General features: G+C 40.9%; 2 protein-coding genes across 3 annotated transcripts; one reads left to right on the forward strand and one right to left on the reverse strand.

The window, feature by feature from the left end:
- Nucleotides 1–1,191: 1,191 nt before the first annotated feature.
- On the reverse strand, nt 1,192–5,143 carry ak6 (adenylate kinase 6). Its single transcript, XM_022757316.1, has 6 exons — nt 5,041–5,143; nt 4,887–4,961; nt 4,003–4,095; nt 3,704–3,762; nt 3,241–3,386; nt 1,192–1,522 (listed from the first exon to the last, which is right to left on the reverse strand). Exons 2-6 carry the CDS (start codon nt 4,921–4,923, stop codon nt 1,333–1,335), a joined length of 525 nt encoding a protein of 174 aa, XP_022613037.1. The 5' UTR covers nt 4,924–4,961; nt 5,041–5,143; the 3' UTR covers nt 1,192–1,332.
- Nucleotides 5,144–5,195: 52 nt separating this feature from the next.
- rad17 (RAD17 checkpoint clamp loader component) lies at nt 5,196–20,547 on the forward strand. Of its 2 annotated transcripts, none has more exons than XM_022757295.1 (17): nt 5,196–5,354; nt 5,721–5,801; nt 7,681–7,911; nt 8,526–8,600; nt 8,829–8,970; nt 9,254–9,390; nt 11,010–11,062; nt 11,339–11,464; nt 13,590–13,659; nt 13,756–13,867; nt 13,970–14,146; nt 15,762–15,865; nt 15,957–16,103; nt 16,839–16,967; nt 18,208–18,328; nt 18,606–18,663; nt 19,800–20,547. In XM_022757295.1, the coding sequence occupies exons 2-17, from the start codon at nt 5,760–5,762 to the stop codon at nt 19,984–19,986; spliced, it is 1,911 nt and encodes a 636-aa protein (XP_022613016.1). In that variant the 5' UTR covers nt 5,196–5,354; nt 5,721–5,759; the 3' UTR covers nt 19,987–20,547. The 2 variants fall into 2 exon arrangements, with proteins under 2 accessions (XP_022613016.1, XP_022613024.1); XM_022757303.1 differs by having other exon boundaries at nt 5,198–5,354; nt 8,832–8,970; nt 19,800–20,546.
- Nucleotides 20,548–20,738: the final 191 nt, after the last annotated feature.

Below are 20,738 nucleotides of genomic sequence, written 5' to 3' on the forward strand. Positions count from 1 at the left end.
CTAATATTGACAATCGTGTGAAGCTTTAGAAGTGGCGCTCATAATCTAGCAGCAGCAGCAGCACACCGCTGCTGAATGAATGTAGGGGAAATACTGGCTTCCCAGGATGGCTGAGACAGAGAGGCCATCTTGAAACCCACAGCCTAAATAACCAACCAGGTGACGCCAGTCAGGCACTCAGGAAGAACCTGAGAAAAGGAAGCAGGGACAGGCCAAAACAAATAGTCTCACACAGCCCAACGCCGTCACTTTCCACCTGATGCATTCAGGGCTCAGGCTGCGCTGTGGTGGTATATCTAATGGAGGGTGGCGCATGATGCAGTGGTTAGCACTGTTGCCTCAGTGTGGACCTGCCAGCCAGCTGGGGCCTTTCTGTATAGAGTTCTCCAAGTGCCTGCATGGGTTTCCTCCGGGTTCTCCAGCTTCCTCCCACAGTCCAAAGAAATGCAAATTAGGTTAACTGGTGACTCTAAAGTGCCCATAGGTGTAAATGGTTGCTTGTCTCGTTGTTGTTGCTTGACCCTGTTAGATTGGAGACCTGGTCCAGAATGTACCCTGCTCTCACCCAATGTCAACTGGGATTGGCTCCAGCCCCCCCCGCGACCCTATAAGGATAAGCAGTATGGCTAATGGTTGGATGGATATTGATCAAATATGGCCAGACATCTGGTGCCAGCTTTTGTAACTACTGTATTCTTACTATTGGCAATCTGCATGTACTAGTTAAAAATCATGTAACATTCAACCCCAACTTTATTCTATAATATGTTTTTTGACTTAGTTTCTTCATTGTTTATTTTTTTAATCTGTTTTTTTTGTACATTTTTCAGTTTTTCTGCTGTGAAGTACTTTATTACTGTTAGATACAGTAAATACTGAATATTTATTTATCATTATTGGTAACTGACAGCAGCTGTCAGTACTCTGACCACTGTCTAATTACCACTAGGACAGAGTGAGATTCTGTTTCTCACTGCTCATTTATTTACAAAAATGTTTGACAAGCATGCAGCAGTGCATGATACTTTGATATGACACTAGCTTTCACTATTTAAAATCCATACAATAGGTAATCAGACAGCTAGTGTCACAAAGTCCCAGTGTTTTTTTTTTTACTGTGTTTAAAACAGTAATCTCCCTGCACACTCCAGGCAGGTGAAACAGGCCCCTGAAGAAAGAGCTCATACTTAATATCTTCTGTCATCAAAATTTATGAAAATAAATGCAGATTGCAGATAATGTAGATGCAGATAATAACAATTCATGTTTAACTGTCCAAATAATGTTTGCTGACAATCCTGCCACTGGAGCCCAGCAGACAGAGTTGAGCCTCTAGTTGTGGTCCTTCATCCACTGCTCAGTCCACTGCACTATCTGCTCCAGGTTGTGATCCAGGTCTTCAGGACTGTTGCTGGGCAGCTGGTGGACGATCTCCTCTTTGTAGGCCTCCATGGCTTCCTCATAGATTGTCTGAAAGATCTCACACTGCACGTTGTCCTGCAGCTTCTTCCCAGAGTAACCCCTGTAAATCATACAGAGGACACAGTCCACTTCAGACCAGGACCAGAGAGACAAACAGGAACAACTGTGATCACAAGGGGAGTGAAAACTAACCTCATCATAACAGGAAAAAAAAAAAAAAGGAAACCTGAAGTTTTGAGAATAAAGTCATAATGATATGCGAATAAAGTCATAATATCACAAGAATAACGTCGTAATTTTGCAAGAATTAAAAATGTAAAAGTTTGAGAGAAAAAAACATAATTTTTAGGAATATTACAACAACCTATCAAACAGGTGAAAGGACAGTCAGTGGCAGCCTGAGCTGCTTCTGGCAGCTGCTGTTTGTCAGTCTAACAATCAAACAGACTCAATTTCTTCCCAATGTTTTCAGTGTCCTAATGATGATGATGATGATGATGATACTGATGAACCTAAAGATGAAGTATCTCCTTGTTAGTGAAACCTCAGCTGCAGTATAACTTCATAGGATGCTCCACGTTCCTCATTTTAAAGCTTCTGATATTTCCCCTCGAGAACACCACAGAACCTAAAATTACCATTTTATTCTCATAATATTATTACTTTATTCTCGTAATATTACAGCTTTTTTTCTCGTAAAATGATGACATTATTCTTGTAATATTATGACTTTATTCTTGAAATTTCAGATTTTCTTTCCCTTAATGTGGCCCTAATACTCTGTTGTACCATGTAGCTTATAATATAATACAATACTAGTAGATAACCACTCCTAATAATTTAGCACTTCTGTAGTAATGTTAGATAAGGTATTAGGGCTGGCTGTAGTGAGTGTATATATTAGGCTTGTATGGCTCATATAGTGGGTGTAGTTTATTGCACCACGGTTGAATGACAAAAGTATTTTCATTTTTACAGAGTTTGTAACTGTTGCAGTAACAAGTTGCATGTCAGTGAAGAGGCTGTACAGTGGAACATAAATGATGTAGTGTTTGAGTGGCACAGGCCATTCAGCCATAATGTTACTAAAGCAGGTGCATACACCAGCAGGAATCAGTGCATGTGATATCTATTAGTGGGTCTTGATTGATGTGATGTTTTTTAAGTGACATATGGAGCGAGCTGCTCAACAGTGACATACATGACGTTCCAACCCATGAGCACTCAGGTACAAGGTGAAAACATCAGCCTGTCATGGCTGCTGAACATACTGGTCCGTCGTCTTAAAGTCAGATTGGAGTCATACATTAACTGAGGTTCAGCACATGTAACATGTGCCTCTAGTATGTTACATTAAAACATAATTTGAGCTTTAAATGGTTACTATATCCAACAGCAAAATCCTGTAATATGGAATTAAATGTTGTCATTAATTTTATTTGTTTATTGCAAAGTCTACATATTTGTGTTATTTTCATATTCTCATGATGTTATTTTAGATCTAGGTTACATAGTATCCAAGGTCAGACTGGGCTTGTATCCCCCAGGTGCGTGTCTGACTGTTAAATGAAAATATGTTTTATTTATATGTATATATTAAACAAATAATTAATGTATGTCCAATCTGAGAGAGATAGTCATTATATTGACCTACAGAATGATTATCTATGTGTATTAATCCATCTTTAGTCTTATCTAATAATTTACAATGCAACTCTTTGATGGTGGTTACAGTTAGAACCTTAACGGAATGTTGTAAACTGTATACAGTATATAGACTGAACTCTGTTACACACACGAGAACTGAAATGAAGTTACCTGTTCTCTAGCCGTGTGAACAGCTGAGTGTTGTCTGTGCGGAGGACAAAGACGATGTGAAACCAGCGTTCAGGAAACAGGTCGCAGCCGTGATAGTCGACAATCACACCGCCCTCTATCATCTTTTCATCCAGCTCATCCACCACCTGCAGGATCACAGCAAGTTACAGTATTTAAAATATTTACATCCAGCCAACCTAATTCAGTCTATCGTGATAAAAACAAACTTCAGCTCACAGATCAGATGGACTCAGCTGCTCAGTTATGATGATAATTTAGACTATAACTTGTCTATATACAGTATATAGAGTAATACAGGGGGGGGAAACGTGAACACAGCACCTCTTCCTTTACTTCTCTCCAACATGTCCCAGCACAGTGCCTGTTCTGTAGCAGCATGTTTCTGTTTCTGTGCAGTACAATCAACATTTCAGAACCAAGCTCAAAGTGTAATACAACTCACCCTGTCCTCATCCAGAATCGGACACTGGTACTCCTCATCGTAGCCGTCATAAAGTTGTCCTGGGGGCAGAGAATCAGGTGAGGACGACTTTTTATCTGCATTTATTTGTGTACTTCCTGTAAAGTCTAAACCTCAGTGAAGATCCAAAGCAGGTCCAGCTCCGACAGCATAAGGACAATGACCAATAAGGGTTTTACTATGGGATTCATCAGAAGGATGAAGGTGCTCCATCCTCTAGGAATCCTATTCAGTGTTAGACATTTGTTTCAGTGTGTGTTTCTGTCGGTTCAGGTATTTACCTTCCTGGGCCAGGTCTCCTATGTTGACATAGTTTAGTCCTGTCCGCTGGGCGAGCTCCTTTCCTAAAGTGGTCTTTCCAACACCAGGGGTTCCTGTGTGAGAGAGGGTTAACATCTGAGATTAAGATTAGGTTTCATTCCATAGTGCACAATCAATGTTGGATTAATTTAAAGGTGAAATCATGCATACAACATAATCTGGTGAGGTTTGATCACGCTGCTAAACAGCACCAATGACCAATGCCATGAAAATCCCCACAACTACCCACCTGGCATTTAATAATTCATTTATGGTTAGAAATGAGATGATGGTATTTCAGCATCAACTCCTTTGGGGCTGCAACCAATGATTAAGATGTCACTTATTTAATCGACTAATGCATCAATCATCTGGTTTATCAAACGTCCAAGAATAATGAAAAATGCCTGCCACAGTCACCATGTCTCTATTGCAGTTTTGCATAAAATAGAAGTGATTTTTTTTAAAAATTTATTTATTTTTTTTAGAAAAGTTGACAAAACACCGGCTGCGATAATATATGTTGCAATATTTGGTCTGACTGTATCCAGATATTACATTTTGGTTATCGCACATGCCTTGTGGTTTATGTGTGTATTGATGGTTACAGTGTACACTACAGTATTGTTCAGGTTTGACATAAGTACTGTAAGGATCTTAACGTTACATCCATCTCCATCATGTTCTGATGGTTGATGAGGTGAAAATCAAAGTGACTAGCTGCCATCACTGACAGACATCCTGCTCAGAACTGTAACACAGTGAAAGGCCTGTAGAGTCCTGACTGACTAGTTTACTGCAACTCTCATGTGACTTAATTTAATGTCAGCGGCTCGTTAGCAGCTAGCAGGGAGGCGTGTGTCACCTGTTAGCAGAATGTTCGGTCTCTTCCTCATCTTCATAGCTCTCCAGCAGCCAGCACGTGTCTGGATGACGCCACCTGAAACATAGAGCAGTCCTGTTATCTCTTCCCGCCATTTTACACCGACTCTCTATACTCATATGTGAATAAAACAAACCTGTATAAAGAAAAGCTGACAAAATGAGAGAATTGTACAACTATCTGGTTGTCGTCACAACGGCCTCAGCAGCAGCAGCAGACCTATACACACAAACAATGCCGCCAACGGAGACTTCACGCCACTTTTACGTCAGTGATCAACCAGTTTGCGGCAGTCCGAGTCCACGGAGTTTAAATAGGGTTTAACTCTTCACTAACTCCAACGTTACTCACGGTTTGAGTCACAAGTTAGTTGTTATTACACCCGAAGACGGGTTGGAAGCGACGGGACCACCGGGTTTCGGGTTCAGACAAATCAAATGGTCGAACACGGTAAGTTAAGACAGAGACATCATGTTAGCTTAACTGAAACTAGTTAACTGACTCCACCATCTCGCTGTTTGTAGCCAGTTAAATAACAGGTCTCATCGTCCACAGATTAAATGTACTGTTATCAGGTGTTTGACACTTTAAAGTTTCAGGTATGTGTTTGACGTGTATATATATATATATATATATATATATGTGTGTGTGTGTGTGTGTGTGTGTGTGTGTGTGTGTGTGTCTGAGTCTGAGTCCCAGCACAATAACAAGGAAAACAGAAGTTCAGCTAAAGATAAAGCAACAGAAACGTGAAACACCCACCACCCTGTCTTTATACCAGCATCATCATCACCCACTGCCCCCACTGCTGTTTAGGTTCCCTGTTCCTCCGCTGAGCTGCTCCCCTGGTGAAGGATGAACAAGCTTTCTCTGGGAGATAAAGCTGCTTCAAGCAGAGTAAGTTCATATACGTGATAATTAGATAACGTGGTTTGTTTTCTAGAAGACAGATGTCTTCAATAAACTATCTGGTGAGGATCTCTGGTTTATATAGTTTCACAGACAGGTGTTTTTATTATTTTCTCCACTCCATTGATATCAATGTGAGCAGGCTACATAACAGAAACACTTCAGTACAACACAACACAGTTCCACAGCACCACAAACTGCATTGTGCACCTATAATGCCTATAAACTGAACATTATAACCTTCATGAAGGAGGGTTTATTACAGGACTGTTGTAATAAATGGCCTCCAACCTTTTTTCCTCTGAGAGATACTTTGACAAAATAAAAGGGGCTGAGAGCTCCTCATGTCTTACATTAGTGGTAGTATTCACACATTGTATGAAAACACTCCACACACACACACACACACACACACACACACACACACACACACACACACACACACACACACACACACACACACACACGCACGCACACTGATCTCCAAAACAAATTAGATGAAGAAGATAATTTAAAATAATTATAATAATAATTTCAAATGGTACATAACAAACAGGAACTTAAAATAGATAATTCAATACACTTCATTTTCCAAAATGTAAACACACATGGTAAACATGCTAAAAAAACAAATTGGCTCAAGTTGAAGCCCACAGCTTAACTTACTGTATCCATGGCAACATATTACACATATTTCCTGTTTGCAGGAAAGGTTTAGTTTGTATGTGTTCTGTTATCAGAAGAGTTGCTATAACTGCTTGTCACCTACAGCTGATGTGATGTAAACAAACTGACAAATAATTATTAGGTGTATCTGATTTAGTTGCATTTGGAGCAGATTTACTGAATGAAGTTGTGTTGCTTAAAGTTTGAAGTATGCATCCATGGTTTGCACAGACTGTATTCTCAGAACCTTTGGGTGAGTTACTTTAAAACAGGAGGTGAGCTACTGGGAGCTCGCTAGCCACCTGTTGGAGACCCCTGTTCTAATGTGTGTCACTTTTACCTTCTGTCCAGTTCATCCCAGACCAGCTCCATTATGGTTCAGGGCTGGAGACTGTGCTGGTCTTTATCATCTGGTTCTGTTGTTCCAATGTTACAGTCCCACTTCCTGCAGTACAGTGTTGTCCTGATGTTGATCTGATCAGCGGGTGTAGTGACAGTACAGTTTGTACAGACAGAGGGTTTGTCAGTCAAGTCAACCTGGAGGAAGTGCATCATTTACTTCCATTGCTGCAGGAAAGATGGAAGTTCACCAGATTCTCATCGTTGATGAAGACCTGTTCTATCAAATCTAAAAGAGAATTCAGATTTTGATGACCTGAACTTTTATTTTTTTACATTGGTCTGTTCACCACTGACCTTTATACCATTTAAGGTTTTCCATTGGACTTGAACTGCTTCAGTAAAAACTAGAAAACAGGAGGTGTTCTAAACCTTTTGACCGTTGTACATGTGCATATGATAGCATTAACACTGAACATAGACTCATGAGACTCAGTGCTGAAGGACAGCATGGCTTTCTTTTTTACACTTTATAAACATTTTTACCTCCAATTAGCTGCTTTCAAAAATGAATGTAATACATTCTCTCATTAAGCTTTTACTAAACATTTGTTTCTTACAGCTTCCCACCTTTCCTCTTTTCTCAGTTATATCACATATTTACCACATATAACATATGTGCCACATTTCTTCAAGAATAACTTAATTTCTGCCTTAGTTACAGGTGTTACCAGCTCTTCACTGAGCACACAGGGACCTTTGTCTCCCCCTGTTCACTGTCTGGTTCTGTCATATAAACTTAAAATGTAAAATTGTTCCTTCTGAATATTTAATCATTTTTGTTCAACCATATTTACAACAGGTAAACCGCTGGGTGGATCCGTCTTTCACTGATTTGCCCGGGGAAAGCTTCTCTCTGTCTGGGAGGAGAAAGGGCAGCCAGGCCTCATGTTCTACAGCTAAACCCAAGAGAGGGAGGAAGAGGAAAGGAGACACGGGCAGCTTAGACCCCCACACGTCCTGCCTGCTGAAAGAGTCAGTCCAGAGGGACCAGGATGAGCCCTGGGTGGACAGATATTTGCCCCGTTCACAGGTCAGCATCAGTGCTACAGACATTTGTTCCGGTATCAATGAATACGTTTGGATTCAGCCAATAGCTGTTCAGAATCAAAATGCCCCCCCCCCCCCACTCTATAGACCTTATGAGAGTAGTTTTCTCTACAGTTCCAAACAGAATTCATATTGCCAATTTATTTGCAATATCAATATAAATAAGCAAAAATACACAACGTCTTCAAAAGTTGATGTGGACGATGTGATTAAAATCTTTAGGTTACTTACGTAGCCCTAGTTACCTGACTCTAGTAACTACCTGACAAATCAAAATATTACTTCACATTCATTTAAAAAATCCTGTCAAACAAAATCCATAAAACAGTCCTGATGAATAATTTACAACATCTTGTGTTGAGTCTGTGTACAGCAGATAATTATTATTATTAACCCTGAGGTACAGGTGTAGGACAGATGTGAGCAGATGTTCTCACAGCTGATCACCTTAAACCCCTGATCACCACTGCTGACGGGAGTTAGTGGATTTTTGATTTGAGTGTGTGGAGGCTGAAGGGTCGTGTCATGTTCATCTCCTTCTACTCTCTTTTAATGGCCATTGTGTGTGTGTTTGTGTGTGTGTGTGTGTGTGTGTAGGCTGAGCTAGCTGTACACAAGAAGAAGATAGAGGAGGTGGAGAACTGGATGAGAGTTCACACAAACTCATCAAAGGTAATTCAAGTTTTTCGTCTTAATAATCAGAGCCTCGTAACTGAACTTTGACCCACAGACCTGTCCCTGCAGCACTGTCTTTGAGTTCTAACCTTTTTTATTTAGTGATAAAAGAAGCTCATCCCATCTTGAGACGAAGTCCTGTCCACGACTAATCTTACAGTCTGATCTTAAACTGTCAAAATGTGGTCTGTGGAGGATCAAGCTTCACTTGCCTGTTGTCATAAGCAGGGTGGCATCTTACTGCTGACGGGTCCGTCCGGATGTGGAAAGACCGCTACAGTCCAGGTTCTGTGTTGGGAGCTGGGCCTCAGGATTCAGGAGTGGATCAACCCCACCAACGTGGAGCCATACAGCAGCAGTCAGCATGGTCAGGAGAATCCCCTGTCTGTCATACCTGCCTCATACCTGCCTTTTTAGGATGATGATTGATATAAATGAAAATTATCTTTCTGATGTAAAAGTAATTTAAAAAAAAAATGCTTCTGTTGGACTATGTCAGAGCTTTATTTTGAAAGGTGTTACTAACATTTTATCCGTGACCATTTTCGTAAATGAGGATGAATGGTTTTTAGGTGAATGTAGATGAAACGTTCCCTTGTGATAGATAATCTCAGGTACCCACACCACTGTCCCGTGTCCTGTGTTTGCAGAGTGGAGGATGAACGGTTTGTCCTGCAGCTCCCAGGTGGCCCAGTTCCAGGAGTTCCTCCTCAGAGCCAACAAGTATAACTGCCTGAGGATGGCAGGTGATGGAGGAGCTGCAGACAAGAAGCTCATACTGGTGGAGGTATGTACTACATCTGTTCCTGTATTTACCCCAGTGGGTCGTTCCTGTTCATTTCCATAGCACAGTTGCTCAGTTCTGTGTAGTTGTCACTTGTCCTGATTGTTTGCCACAGAGCTGATCAACAGCGCCTGAAATACCCATCATTATTTATTGTCACTTTTACCTCTGTAAGGATAAGTGAAACCATATTTTGTTAAATACACCTGTGATTACCTGTCCTCAGGTGGACCTCTTATTAAAGTTCCTTCCAGACACATCATTTTTTGTTTAAGATGGCTTTCATGCATAAAGTTGGATCCACCACTGCTGCTTGCGCTAGGTTGACAGGTGAAACATCAGTGTGTATTAAGATGGTTAGAGGAAGAAATAAACATCAGAGAGACTCAGCCACATGTTTGAGCCTTAGTCAGACCCAGATTCAGATGAGGAGTCTGTTGAGACCAGAACCAGAGACTAGCAGACGGATCAGAACGGTGAGCTTGTTAATTGATGTTGTTAGTTAGCTTGTAACTGGCAGTGGCTGACACAGTGTTAGTGGTTGTGTTATGCTAACTCTCTCTCTCTGTACTGACAAGGTTTCAGGTTTATTTAGCCCCGCCCCCTGTCCCCACAAGTTGACAGGATTGGTTCCTTAGGTTTGTGACGTATGAAACCCTGGCTGTCTGAATCATATGGATGTTAACAAGGAAACAAGGAAAAAAACTTGATTTTTATTGAAAGGTGTCTTAAAGTCTTTGTACTAAGAAATAAAACAAAACAAATAGCTGATTATTACTTTGAATTACATTTATTTAACATATGCAGTAGTTAAGAACCTATTTGTTTCTTTGTTAGCTAAAACAGAAAATCATAGGAAAAACAGTTTCTTTTTCATATCTGTGGAAACTTTCAAAGTAAGTAAAATTGTATTGTATTGTTCTCTTATCTCTTTCTCTCTGTGGTGACATTCTGGAGTTTAGAGTGACCGCTGCATCTGAAATGTGCTTTGTAGTTAGTAAGTTATTTTTTAGGTGATGAATATATTGCCCCTGTCCATCTTAAAACCACATTTCGTGACACCGTTGAAACAGTATTTATGTTCACTGATGTTAAAATGTGCCCATACCAAGCAACCTGTGCTGTATCTCTGAGTCAGACTGAACACCTGTGGTTTATTATGTCCCTTCAAACTGTTCAGTGGGACAGTCAGTTACTGTATTTTCAGGTGGATTAAATGTATGTGGTACAGATGACAGCCTTAAGGAATGAATCTACTGAACATACCAGTATGATGACATGTGGTTAGAAAGTGATTGATTATGTCTCTAATGTGGCTCTACCAACACAGGTTTGGTTAAAAGATTCATCCTCAGAGCTTCTAAAGTTTGAAACAACTAAATCGCCACAGCTGGATGCAGATGTTTCAGAGATGTGTGTATGAGCTGCTGTAATAATTAGGAGAACCATTGTCACCATGATGATGTCTTATCTCAGTAACACTGTCACTCTTTAAACTGCTGAACTCACTGACATGGTACTCTGTATTTAAACTGATACACTGGTCTGAAGCTGCTTTGTTTACATTCAGTTGGTTGTACACCTGAGTTAACATCATCATCATGTTCGTCACTTCATTTCAGGATTTGCCAAACCAGTTCTACAGGCAGCCGGGCAGCCTGCACGATAACCTGAGGTGAGAGCAGCTCGGGTTTCAGCCTCTGTCTCCTTTCATACTTTCACACAGAAAAACAGAACCTCCCACCACATGATCTCAGACTGTATGATGACACACAGATTTGAATCAACTTTAATAGTAACTTCAGAATCATTGTGACCAGTACCAGACATCCTGCAGCTTTTACTGTCTCCATCTGTGTGAAGGAGAATGACAGGAGGTCTGGAGCCCTGGCTCTGAACTCTACAGTGTGTATGCCGTGTGTGAGACTGTGTGTTGCTGTGTGTGTTCCAGGCGCTTTGTGAAGACCGGTCGTTGTCCCCTGGTCTTCATCGTGTCAGACAGTCTGAGTGGAGACAGCAGCTCACGCTTTCTGTTTCCCAGAGAGATCCAGGAGGAGCTGGACATCTGCAGCATCAGGTTCCCAGTGACACACTGTCATAGTTCTGCTTTAAGGATGTGTGCAGCTTCCCCACAGATAAAATAGATATAATGCTTTATAATGCTTTTCATTACTCTCAGCTTTTCTGCTCAATATCAGTATCAGTCTTTTATGGCATTTTTAACCCAAACATTTTAGCATAAAGCATTTTAACATTTTAGCCTTCTATAATCATGTTTATTTATTAATAAATATGTAGGTATTTTAAACAACCCTTTTTTATTGTAAGCCTTTAACATGCTGTCCAAAAGCTAAAGCAACTAGTTACTGTTTAATTATTAATATTTCACCTTGTTTTCTCAATTAAAAATTAACTCATGCCTCTAGCTGACAACATCAAACATCATCAGGCTTGTTATAACTTACAATCAATAAACAAAGAACTTGGACATAAACAGCATATTTTTACACATGTACTAAGAGGTTAATTTATCGAGCCGACCCTTGCGGCGTGAAGCTGACGCTACCTGGTGCAGCACGTAGTGTTAGATCTTCATCAGATCAAACATACTAACAGTCTCTCAAATTCTGTTAGAGTCAAGCAGGTGTCTTAGCAGCTGCCTCTCTGGACTTTATAGATGTATCATTGCTGCACAGTTTTACACAGATCACGACAGCATCTTCTCTGAGCCGCTTTTGTTCTAGCTCCCCGAATGTCCCGTCTGTCAATGAGTTCTTTAATTACTCTGTTCAACTCACTCTCCGAAAAAACCCTCACTGTTACTTCAAATATACATAATGAGGAGAGATGCAAAGGAGATGAGGTATTCAGAAGACAAACAGAGGCACCAGGGATGTGCAGTGCAGGCTTCACGTTCCCACATCACACTTTGTGTAACGTCACAAGTCTTGCTCACAGGGACAAACTCAGGCCTTGAACTCAGATCTTAGTGAAACTTTCCACTTTCAACAGGTGAGTTTAAAAGCCTTGTTCTTCCCAGTGAAGTGACATGAACTGAAACACGTGTCTGAGAGGACGGGAACAAAAAGTGTCTCAACAAGAGAAGGAAAAGAGCTGAGTGATGGTCAAGTCCAAAACTCATTGTAACTGTTTGTTTGTGTTACAGTCGTTAGATATTGTGTTGCTTAAAACCGCCTGTTTGCTTCATTGTTATTATATAGAAGACAATATTTCATTCACATTTCTTTTAATAATCAGGAAAATCTTCCTCGGGGTTTGAGATTTTCTCCTGCGGCACAGTGAGACAGTAAATCCAGCAGAACACATATTCATCCTCGGTTTCCTCTTATTATTACTGGGATCCTCCCTCACATATACAGTGAGGACAGAGGTGCATCATGCAGACACAAATGAGACACAAACTGTGTCAACAACTATGAGGTAGTTTCATCTGCACCTGGAAAAAAAACTGTTTAAAATCCTCAGTGAATCTGTAGATCTGTCACAGTCTGAGTTTATATAGAGATATTGATTCCAGTTACAGTAAATTCTCAGAGTTGTTTTTTTTTTACATCAGCTGTAAAGAGAACCAGGCCTATGTTTCTAACTTCCCCTCCTGTTATAGTAGTAATAAAAATAATAATGATAAACCTTATTTATTCAGCACTTTTCTTAACAAAGTTTCAAAGTGCTTTCCAATAAGAAAAGGGGTAAATTTAAAATAAAAGAAAAACAAACATCATAAAACAGAAGGAAGTTACATGAAGATATATCAAATAAAATTCAAACATTCATGAAAGCTTTCAGATAAAAGAATGTTTTAAGAAAGGTTTTGCAGAATGTGACAGGCAGGAGTGCTGGAGTGATGTGTTCATATCGTTTGGTACCGGTTCACATCCATGCAGCAGTGGTCTCTACTTGTTGTAGTAGTGGAGGAAGCTGTGACTAATGCAGCAGAAAGTGCATTACAATAGTCAAGATGCAAGAAAATAAAAGTGTGCATGACCATGTCTAGGTCAGTAGGAGACAGGAATTATCAGATTTTTGCAAAAAGTGTGTTTTAACAGAATTTCTTGCTGCACCTCTGCTCTGTGAAGATTAACAGGCTGTTAAATGAAATTATTCCTCATCTTGCTCATATGTATAGATCGTCCATTAAAGGAACCTCTGAGTTTTCCTGAATTTGTTCTTTCTGTTTCTAGTTTCAATCCAGTCGCTCCAACCACAATGATGAAGGTCCTGAGCCGCATTTCAGCCCTGGAGGCAGGAAAGGTGAGGGGGAAGCCTTTACAGCTGACTACACATTTCAGTATGTTTTGTTTTTTTGTATGTTTCTACAGTATACTATTTTCCCATAATTCCAAGCAGAGCTGTGGGAGGATATGTGTCCCAGACCAGGCAGTGCTGGAGACGCTGTGTTCAGGAAGCTCAGGAGATATTCGCAGCGCCATCAACAGCCTCCAGTTTTCCTCCCTCCCAGGTCAGAGGTTCATCCACACGCCTGTGAATCCCTCAAGACAGATGTTTGTCTCATCAGATGACCTCAAAGAACTTCCTGTTTGTCTTCATTGTAACTCTGCAGACACGTCATTGGAAAAGAGGCTGTGGACGATGAAGAAGGACAGACCTGTGACGTCCAGGACAAACCGGAGGAAGAGGTCCAAAATGACAAAAGAGCATGAAGAAGAGAAGGCGATTGGAGGGAAAGATGCTTCTTTGTTCCTGTTCAGAGCTCTGGGAAAGATCCTGCACTGCAAACGTGAGTCAGATCTCCAGTTTCCAGCCTGTCCTCTGTTCTGTATGGTGGGCCTGAGAGCTGAACGCACTGCAACTTAAGGAAACACATGCAAAGACATAAACACTCTGCAAATTTAGTCCTACAACACAAGATCTCTATCAGAATCAAGGCAAAAAATAACTTCAAAATAAAAAAGTGATGAACCCGGCTGTGGCGCACTTGTTATCCGGTGCTTTTAACTTCAAAAGTTACAATTGGGAATTGAACAGCAAGTCCCAGCCGGGTTCATCACTTTGTGTCCCCTGGAAACACTTCTGTGGTGTTGTAGGACTGAATTTACAGCGCGTTTTATTTATTTGCATGTGTTGTGATTTTTTTGCAGCACTTGTGTTGTCAAATTGATGGAGATGTTTTCTGAATTTGCAGCACGTTTGTCTCTCTGTGTTTTCTTAAGTTGCAGTTCGATGAGCTCTCTGAGCCACCGTAGTTCTATTCAGTCTGCAGTGAAGAGTCAAACCAACAGTGACTAGACACTAATAACAAGTACTGATACATCTTCACATCTATGAGCCTTCATCACCATGAACATACACACTGTAGTTTATTTAGACTCACACAAACAAACACACACACACACACACACACACACACACACACACACACACACACACTGTCCTGCTGCCACAAACACTCACTCAGCTGTTTTAGGAATCAGCTGACATCATCACGTCCTATCATCATCCAGTCTAGTTTCAGCTGCTTTCAGTCTAATGTGGAGACTCTGTTCTGTGGAGAGTGGCTAACGTTTGTCCAGAAAGGTGCTAGATTTGTCACCAGGTCAAAGTCAGTTAATATAGTGACAAGTTGGCAGCAGTGCTTGAGAGCAATCACCAATGGGGAAACCCCAACACTCAGCCAATGCTGTAACTTGGTCAGTCAGTCACAGACATTTACAGGATGTTCGCAGAGCTTGCTCTGCTGTTGTGCTCCAGCCAAAAATGAAATTATACATCTGTGAGTTGTTTTTAAAGATTTCTATCTTCAGTAGGAACCAGTGGTTTTACGAGCATCAGCCACATGTGGCCACATTGTTTTAGCAGTGTCTGTTTCCTGGTCCACATTGAAGGACTGCCTACTCTACTGATGTCCCCTGCCACAGTCTGATTAGTCCCAACACAGTTTATAATGAACCCAAAGTATTCTACTATTTCAAATGGATAAAACCTGATTTCACTGTAGAGCTGTGATCAGAGCAATGATTCACTCAACTGCTCTGTGCCATGCTCTTTCTCGCTCTCTCTCACTCACTCACACACAAACATATCAACAACAGACTTGTCTGTTAGATTGGCTAAAAACAACAACACATACCTGTTTATTTGCATATGAAGCGGGGAAGTGATATCTGATCACAAGTGGTCACTGAGACGCAATAAAATCAGGTGTGAACTGATGCACTTAGAGCTGCCCACTGAAGATGCAGGTTAATACAGGGCCTTTGGTTCAGATTCGTTGCTGAAGGTCCTGTGCAGCAGGAAGGATGTGATGACTGAGGAGGATGACTGCCGCTGCTGTGGCTTTGACTGAGTGACATGAAGGCAAATAGTTTGAATGCTGGTTTGTTTGTCATCAACAGGAGGGACTCATGAAGGTGGTGAAGCAGCTGAAGGAGCCTCTGGACCTGGTCTATCATCTCACCTGTCTCATCACCACAGAGAAGCGTTATTAGTGGACCCTGAGGTGAACACATGATTTTCTGTAGCTCTGACAGGTAACAAACACCTGTCTGATTTCGGTCTAACACTCAGAACTCGTCTGTGTCTCTGCTCAGCTGGTCGTTGACCGCTCACACATGTCTGGAGAGTTCTTCAACCTGTACCTCCACCAGAACTACCTGGACTTCTTCTCTGAGGTGGAGGATGTGGACCGCGCCAGCGAGTACCTGTCGGACGCTGACCTCCTCACTGCTGATTGGACGGTCAGTCTTTCCCTAGATCTAGTGTTCCTGTTGCTTTCACATTAATATAACATCCCACCAGTTCCTTGTCCCTTAAGTCTAATTGGACACCAAATACAGCTCAGTGGTTTATAACACAGACAAGCGTCTTACTTTACACAACTGTATTAAATGTATCTGTTTAGTATTGACATGGCCTGTGCATTAACAAGATTGGCCAGTGGTGGACTGAGAGTGTTATTTAATTTCACGTCGACAACCCTTCAAATCGGGCCACAACCGAGTTTTTGAATATTATTGAGTCCTACAGTTTTGCCCAACATGTGCATGGTCCAAACCACAACTGTGGGCACACACTATACCTAGTTTGTACACTTGGTTTAAATTTAGTTAGCCTCTTCATTAGAGATCTTGCTGTGTCTGACCATATTTGTACCCTGCTTAATACAGTTTTCCAAGTGACCACAAAACCAATAAACCAAAAGATCCAGTTCCGTGGACTTGGTAAACACACAGCTCAGCCTCTCTGCACTTTGTAAAGCTGCATGTGACAACTTGCCTTTTCTTTCAGATACAAATGACCAGTTACTAGCATTCAATCAATTATGCTCATCCACCTCGGACATTGTTGCTTGAAAAGTGATCTGTATTATTATTATTATTGTTATTATTGTTATTGTTGTTGTTGTTGTTTTATTATTATTATTATTATTATTATTATTATTACTATAAAGGGCTGTGCTGTGCTGTTTTCAGAGCCGCAGCACCATGGGGGATTATGGGTGTTCAGTTGCCACCAGAGGGCTCCTTCACTCCAACTCTCAGCAGGTTTCTGTCGGCTTCAGACCTCTGCACAAACCCAGCTGGCTGCTGATCAGTAAGAAGGTGAGGCTGTTGCTCTGTGGTTAGCCGACCAGTGGCTGTGGTTTATGGTTTAATTCTGGTTTAAGACTTTTTCAAAGCTCGTTTAAGACTGGCTTAAAGCTGGTATATTCTGGTTTAAGACTGGTTTAAAGGTGGTGATAGTTAGTCAGATTGAGAGCCAGATACAAGATACAGAGTCACGTCTTTAACATTTCTCTACTGTTACTGATCAGCCAATGAACTGCACATACTGATCAATTTTCTCTATAATAACGAATGGTTATATCCAGTTAAAGACCTTTTGAAAGGTCTTTGATTGGTTGTAATGTTATTATAACTTCCCCAAACACCGTAAACAAATAGCAGTTACACAAGGCTGTACTCGTCCAGAGTTATCAGGGACGTGCTGGTGTTATCCAGGGAACAAGTGTGCGCACTGTTCACATTGGTTTGGAGCAGCAGCAAAAAGATGAAGGAGAGAGGAGGAGCAGAGAAGGTGAGAAGTAAAAAGAAAAAAGCAGCGAAATGTTCCAGAGTAACAGATATATTCAGAACATCCAGTAAAGACCAGGTAGGTGAGATGCTAAGCAGGGGCGTTGTAGCTAGGTGCTAGCTCAGGTGATACTAAATTACTAGAGAAAAGCACTACAATTCAACTCCTTGCCAGAATAAACAATTCTGTGGTGAACAGAGCCCTCTGGTGGCGAAACAGCGGAAATACAGTATCAAACACGGCCGCATGGCGAAACACGGTAATCATATGAATATGTGGTCTGACATAATTATCAAAGGATCATCATGTTACACACAATATTATAGGCAAGATATAACACTCATAACAAACAAGGGAAGTAAGCTACATTAGCAAAGAATATCACATTATGTTGCCAGGTTATGAACTATATGCTAGGAATATTATGCATTAATACAGAACACTCAAGGCAATGTCGGAAATAATAATAAAGCAGGTGATAAATATGCTGACAATATTCTGCCGTCCAACATTAGCCATAAAGAGATGTATATAGATGTATATATGATGCAGTATCAGACTACAACTGTTTGACTTCAGGACCAAATAAATTTTGTAAAAGCAGGTGGATCAATCATAAACAGCAAAGTCATCAGTCATGATATGATGATAAAACCACTGTAACAGGTCTCAGATCAGACTGTCTGGACTGTTGTTGTTTAGCTGCTCTTCATGTGTGTCGTGTGCGGTCAGAAGAAACAGACTGTAATGAGACTGATGTTCCTTCAGCACCGGGAGAACTGCCTGGCGGCCCAGTCTCTGTTCAGGAGCTTCTGTCTGGCTCCAGTCAGCCTGCAGACTGAGCTGCTGCCATACCTGGCCAAGCTCACCAACCCCATGAGGAACCAAGGTAACGCACACCTGCTGGTCTTAGTACAGCTGTGAGGTCACTTGTGACATGACGCACTCCCTAGCCCCTTACCCTCACCTTGGCCAACCTAAACTAACCTAAACCTGATTCTAACCTTAAGACTAGAAGCACGAGGATGTCATTTTAACTGAACAAAGTTAATTAATCTGTTTCAATTATTATTAAACCCTTTTGCTGTGATAATCTGACATCTCACGATAATCAGCTGAGCTCTGTGAACTCATGTTACTTCACTGTGATTCACTGTGTCTCGCAGCTCAGATAGCTTTCATCCAGGACGTGGGTCAGATGCCACTGAGGAGGTTCTCCAGCAGGTACAGCGCTCATTTTATCTACCAACAATGCAGTTAGGTCAAAGAATGTATGTGGCTGTGTCCGAAATCACTCCCAAGCTGCAAGTAGCACAGATGACAACAGAAGTCTTTCATGCGGATACTAATCAGTGATGAACCCGGCTGGGATGTACTTGTTGTTCAATACTTTTAAAGGTAAAAGCGTTGAACAACAAGTGCGTCCCAGCCGGGTTCATCACTTTTTTCTGTCCCCTGGAAACACTTCCGTTGTGATGTGAGTTGCAGCACGTGTGTCAAATCCATGAAGTTGTTTTCTGAAGTTGTTTGTGTTTTTGCCTGTTTGCATGTGTTTTCTTAAGCTGCAGTGTGTTGAGCTCTCAGGGCATCCGCAGTGGTGTCAGTAGACGGCAATACATTTTCACAAACATGGCACCAATAACCAGCACCGATCAGCCTAATAGATATCAATGTACACCACAAATGGCTGCCACAGTGTGACATGTCTGCTGGTTACAAACTGTGTGTGAAAGTTCACGTTTGTCACAGTGATTGATGATCGATCAGACTCGTCTAATGAGAGGACTTGATTGATTGATCCGGGGCAGGGCAGTATCACCTGAAGACAGAATCACAATTCATTTCCATATTTACCTCTTGAACCAATTAGTAAACAATATCTTATTAAATACATTTTTGCAAGAGCTTGTTCACATAGTGAAGCTGTTATCAATTCTTTGTGCTGAAATAAACAGAAAGTACGACAAAGTATTGAGGGGAAAAAAAAGAAATCTGAAATTCCGAGAATAAAGCCATAATATCACAAGAATTAAGTTGTAATTTTGAGAATAAAATCATAATATTTCAAGAGAAAAAGTTATAGTATTGTGAGATAAAGTTGTAATATTACTTTTTACAATTTTTTCTTCTAATATTATGACTTTATTCTCAAAATTTCAGATTTTGTTTTTCCTCAATACTCCGTCATAAGAAAGCCCTGTATTATGACTGTAATATTTTTGTAACTTCTGTCATCTGTCTTTATTTCTCTCTCTCTTGTGTGTGTGTGTGTGTGTGTGTGTGTGTGTGTGTGTGTGTGTGTGTGTGTGTGTGTGTGTATTTATTTGTGTGTGTCCATCTGTCTGTGTGTGTGTGTATAGATTAAAACTGGAGGCTCTGACAGACAAAGAGCCGGGCCAGCTGGACACAGACAATGAGGAAGAGGAGAAAGAGGAAGGTCAGGGTGGAGTTGAGGAAGGTCTGCCAGCCAGTCAGCCTCCACCTACTACACACCAAGTCCTGTTGGAGGAGGAGGACCTGACCATAGAGGAGTATACCAGTGACTAACACACAGCTTTACATCCACTGTCATACTGTGACTCACTTTCACTTTTTCACTGTCCTGTTTGTGTATGATTTTCTCAACTGAGTTGTGGTTTACTTTGGAGGAAGATGAGCACAATGTGAAGAGATAAAGAGTTCTGATTCGAGGAGAAACATGTTGCTGTTCAGAAGTTCACCTTCACTTTAATTTTAATTACAGTTATAACTAAGCGGATTCTCCTCTTGGTCAAGCCTGAACTGAATGTGATTATGTGCCTGTAACAATGAAAGCACAGGGATATCATTATAATAACCTCCCAAAGTGACCTTTAACAATTCAGTTTTACCAGTTGTCAGTATTTATTAGTCTTTATGTGCAGGTTTTTGTTTTGTTAATGGAGAGCTGTCCTGTAAACCAGCCTGTAGCTGATGTCTGTTTTCACTCTGTCTCATGGGTGGAGAATAAGAAACATTTTGTTAATGCTTATTAAGGGATAAAATGTTTAAATCTAAATAAGCATGTGAATAAAATACTGTGTGAAAAGCTGAACATGTGGCTCTTTACCTGAACATTATCTCTCCCCTCACACACCCTCACATCCAATATTTACTCAACTGTTTCACACTAAGCTACTTTCCCTGTAGTGATGGTGACTCACTGACTGACAGCAGCTGGAGCTTCCTTAATACACTTTCAGCTTAAATTCGACAACACTCACTTCTTCCTCAAACACCAAATTAAATGTCTAAAGTTCCAATAACACAAATCACATTCA

Source organism: Seriola dumerili, unplaced genomic scaffold, assembly GCF_002260705.1.
Source record: "Seriola dumerili isolate Sdu_G_001 unplaced genomic scaffold, Sdu_1.0 BDQW01000017.1, whole genome shotgun sequence".
NCBI lineage: Eukaryota > Metazoa > Chordata > Actinopteri > Carangiformes > Carangidae > Seriola > Seriola dumerili.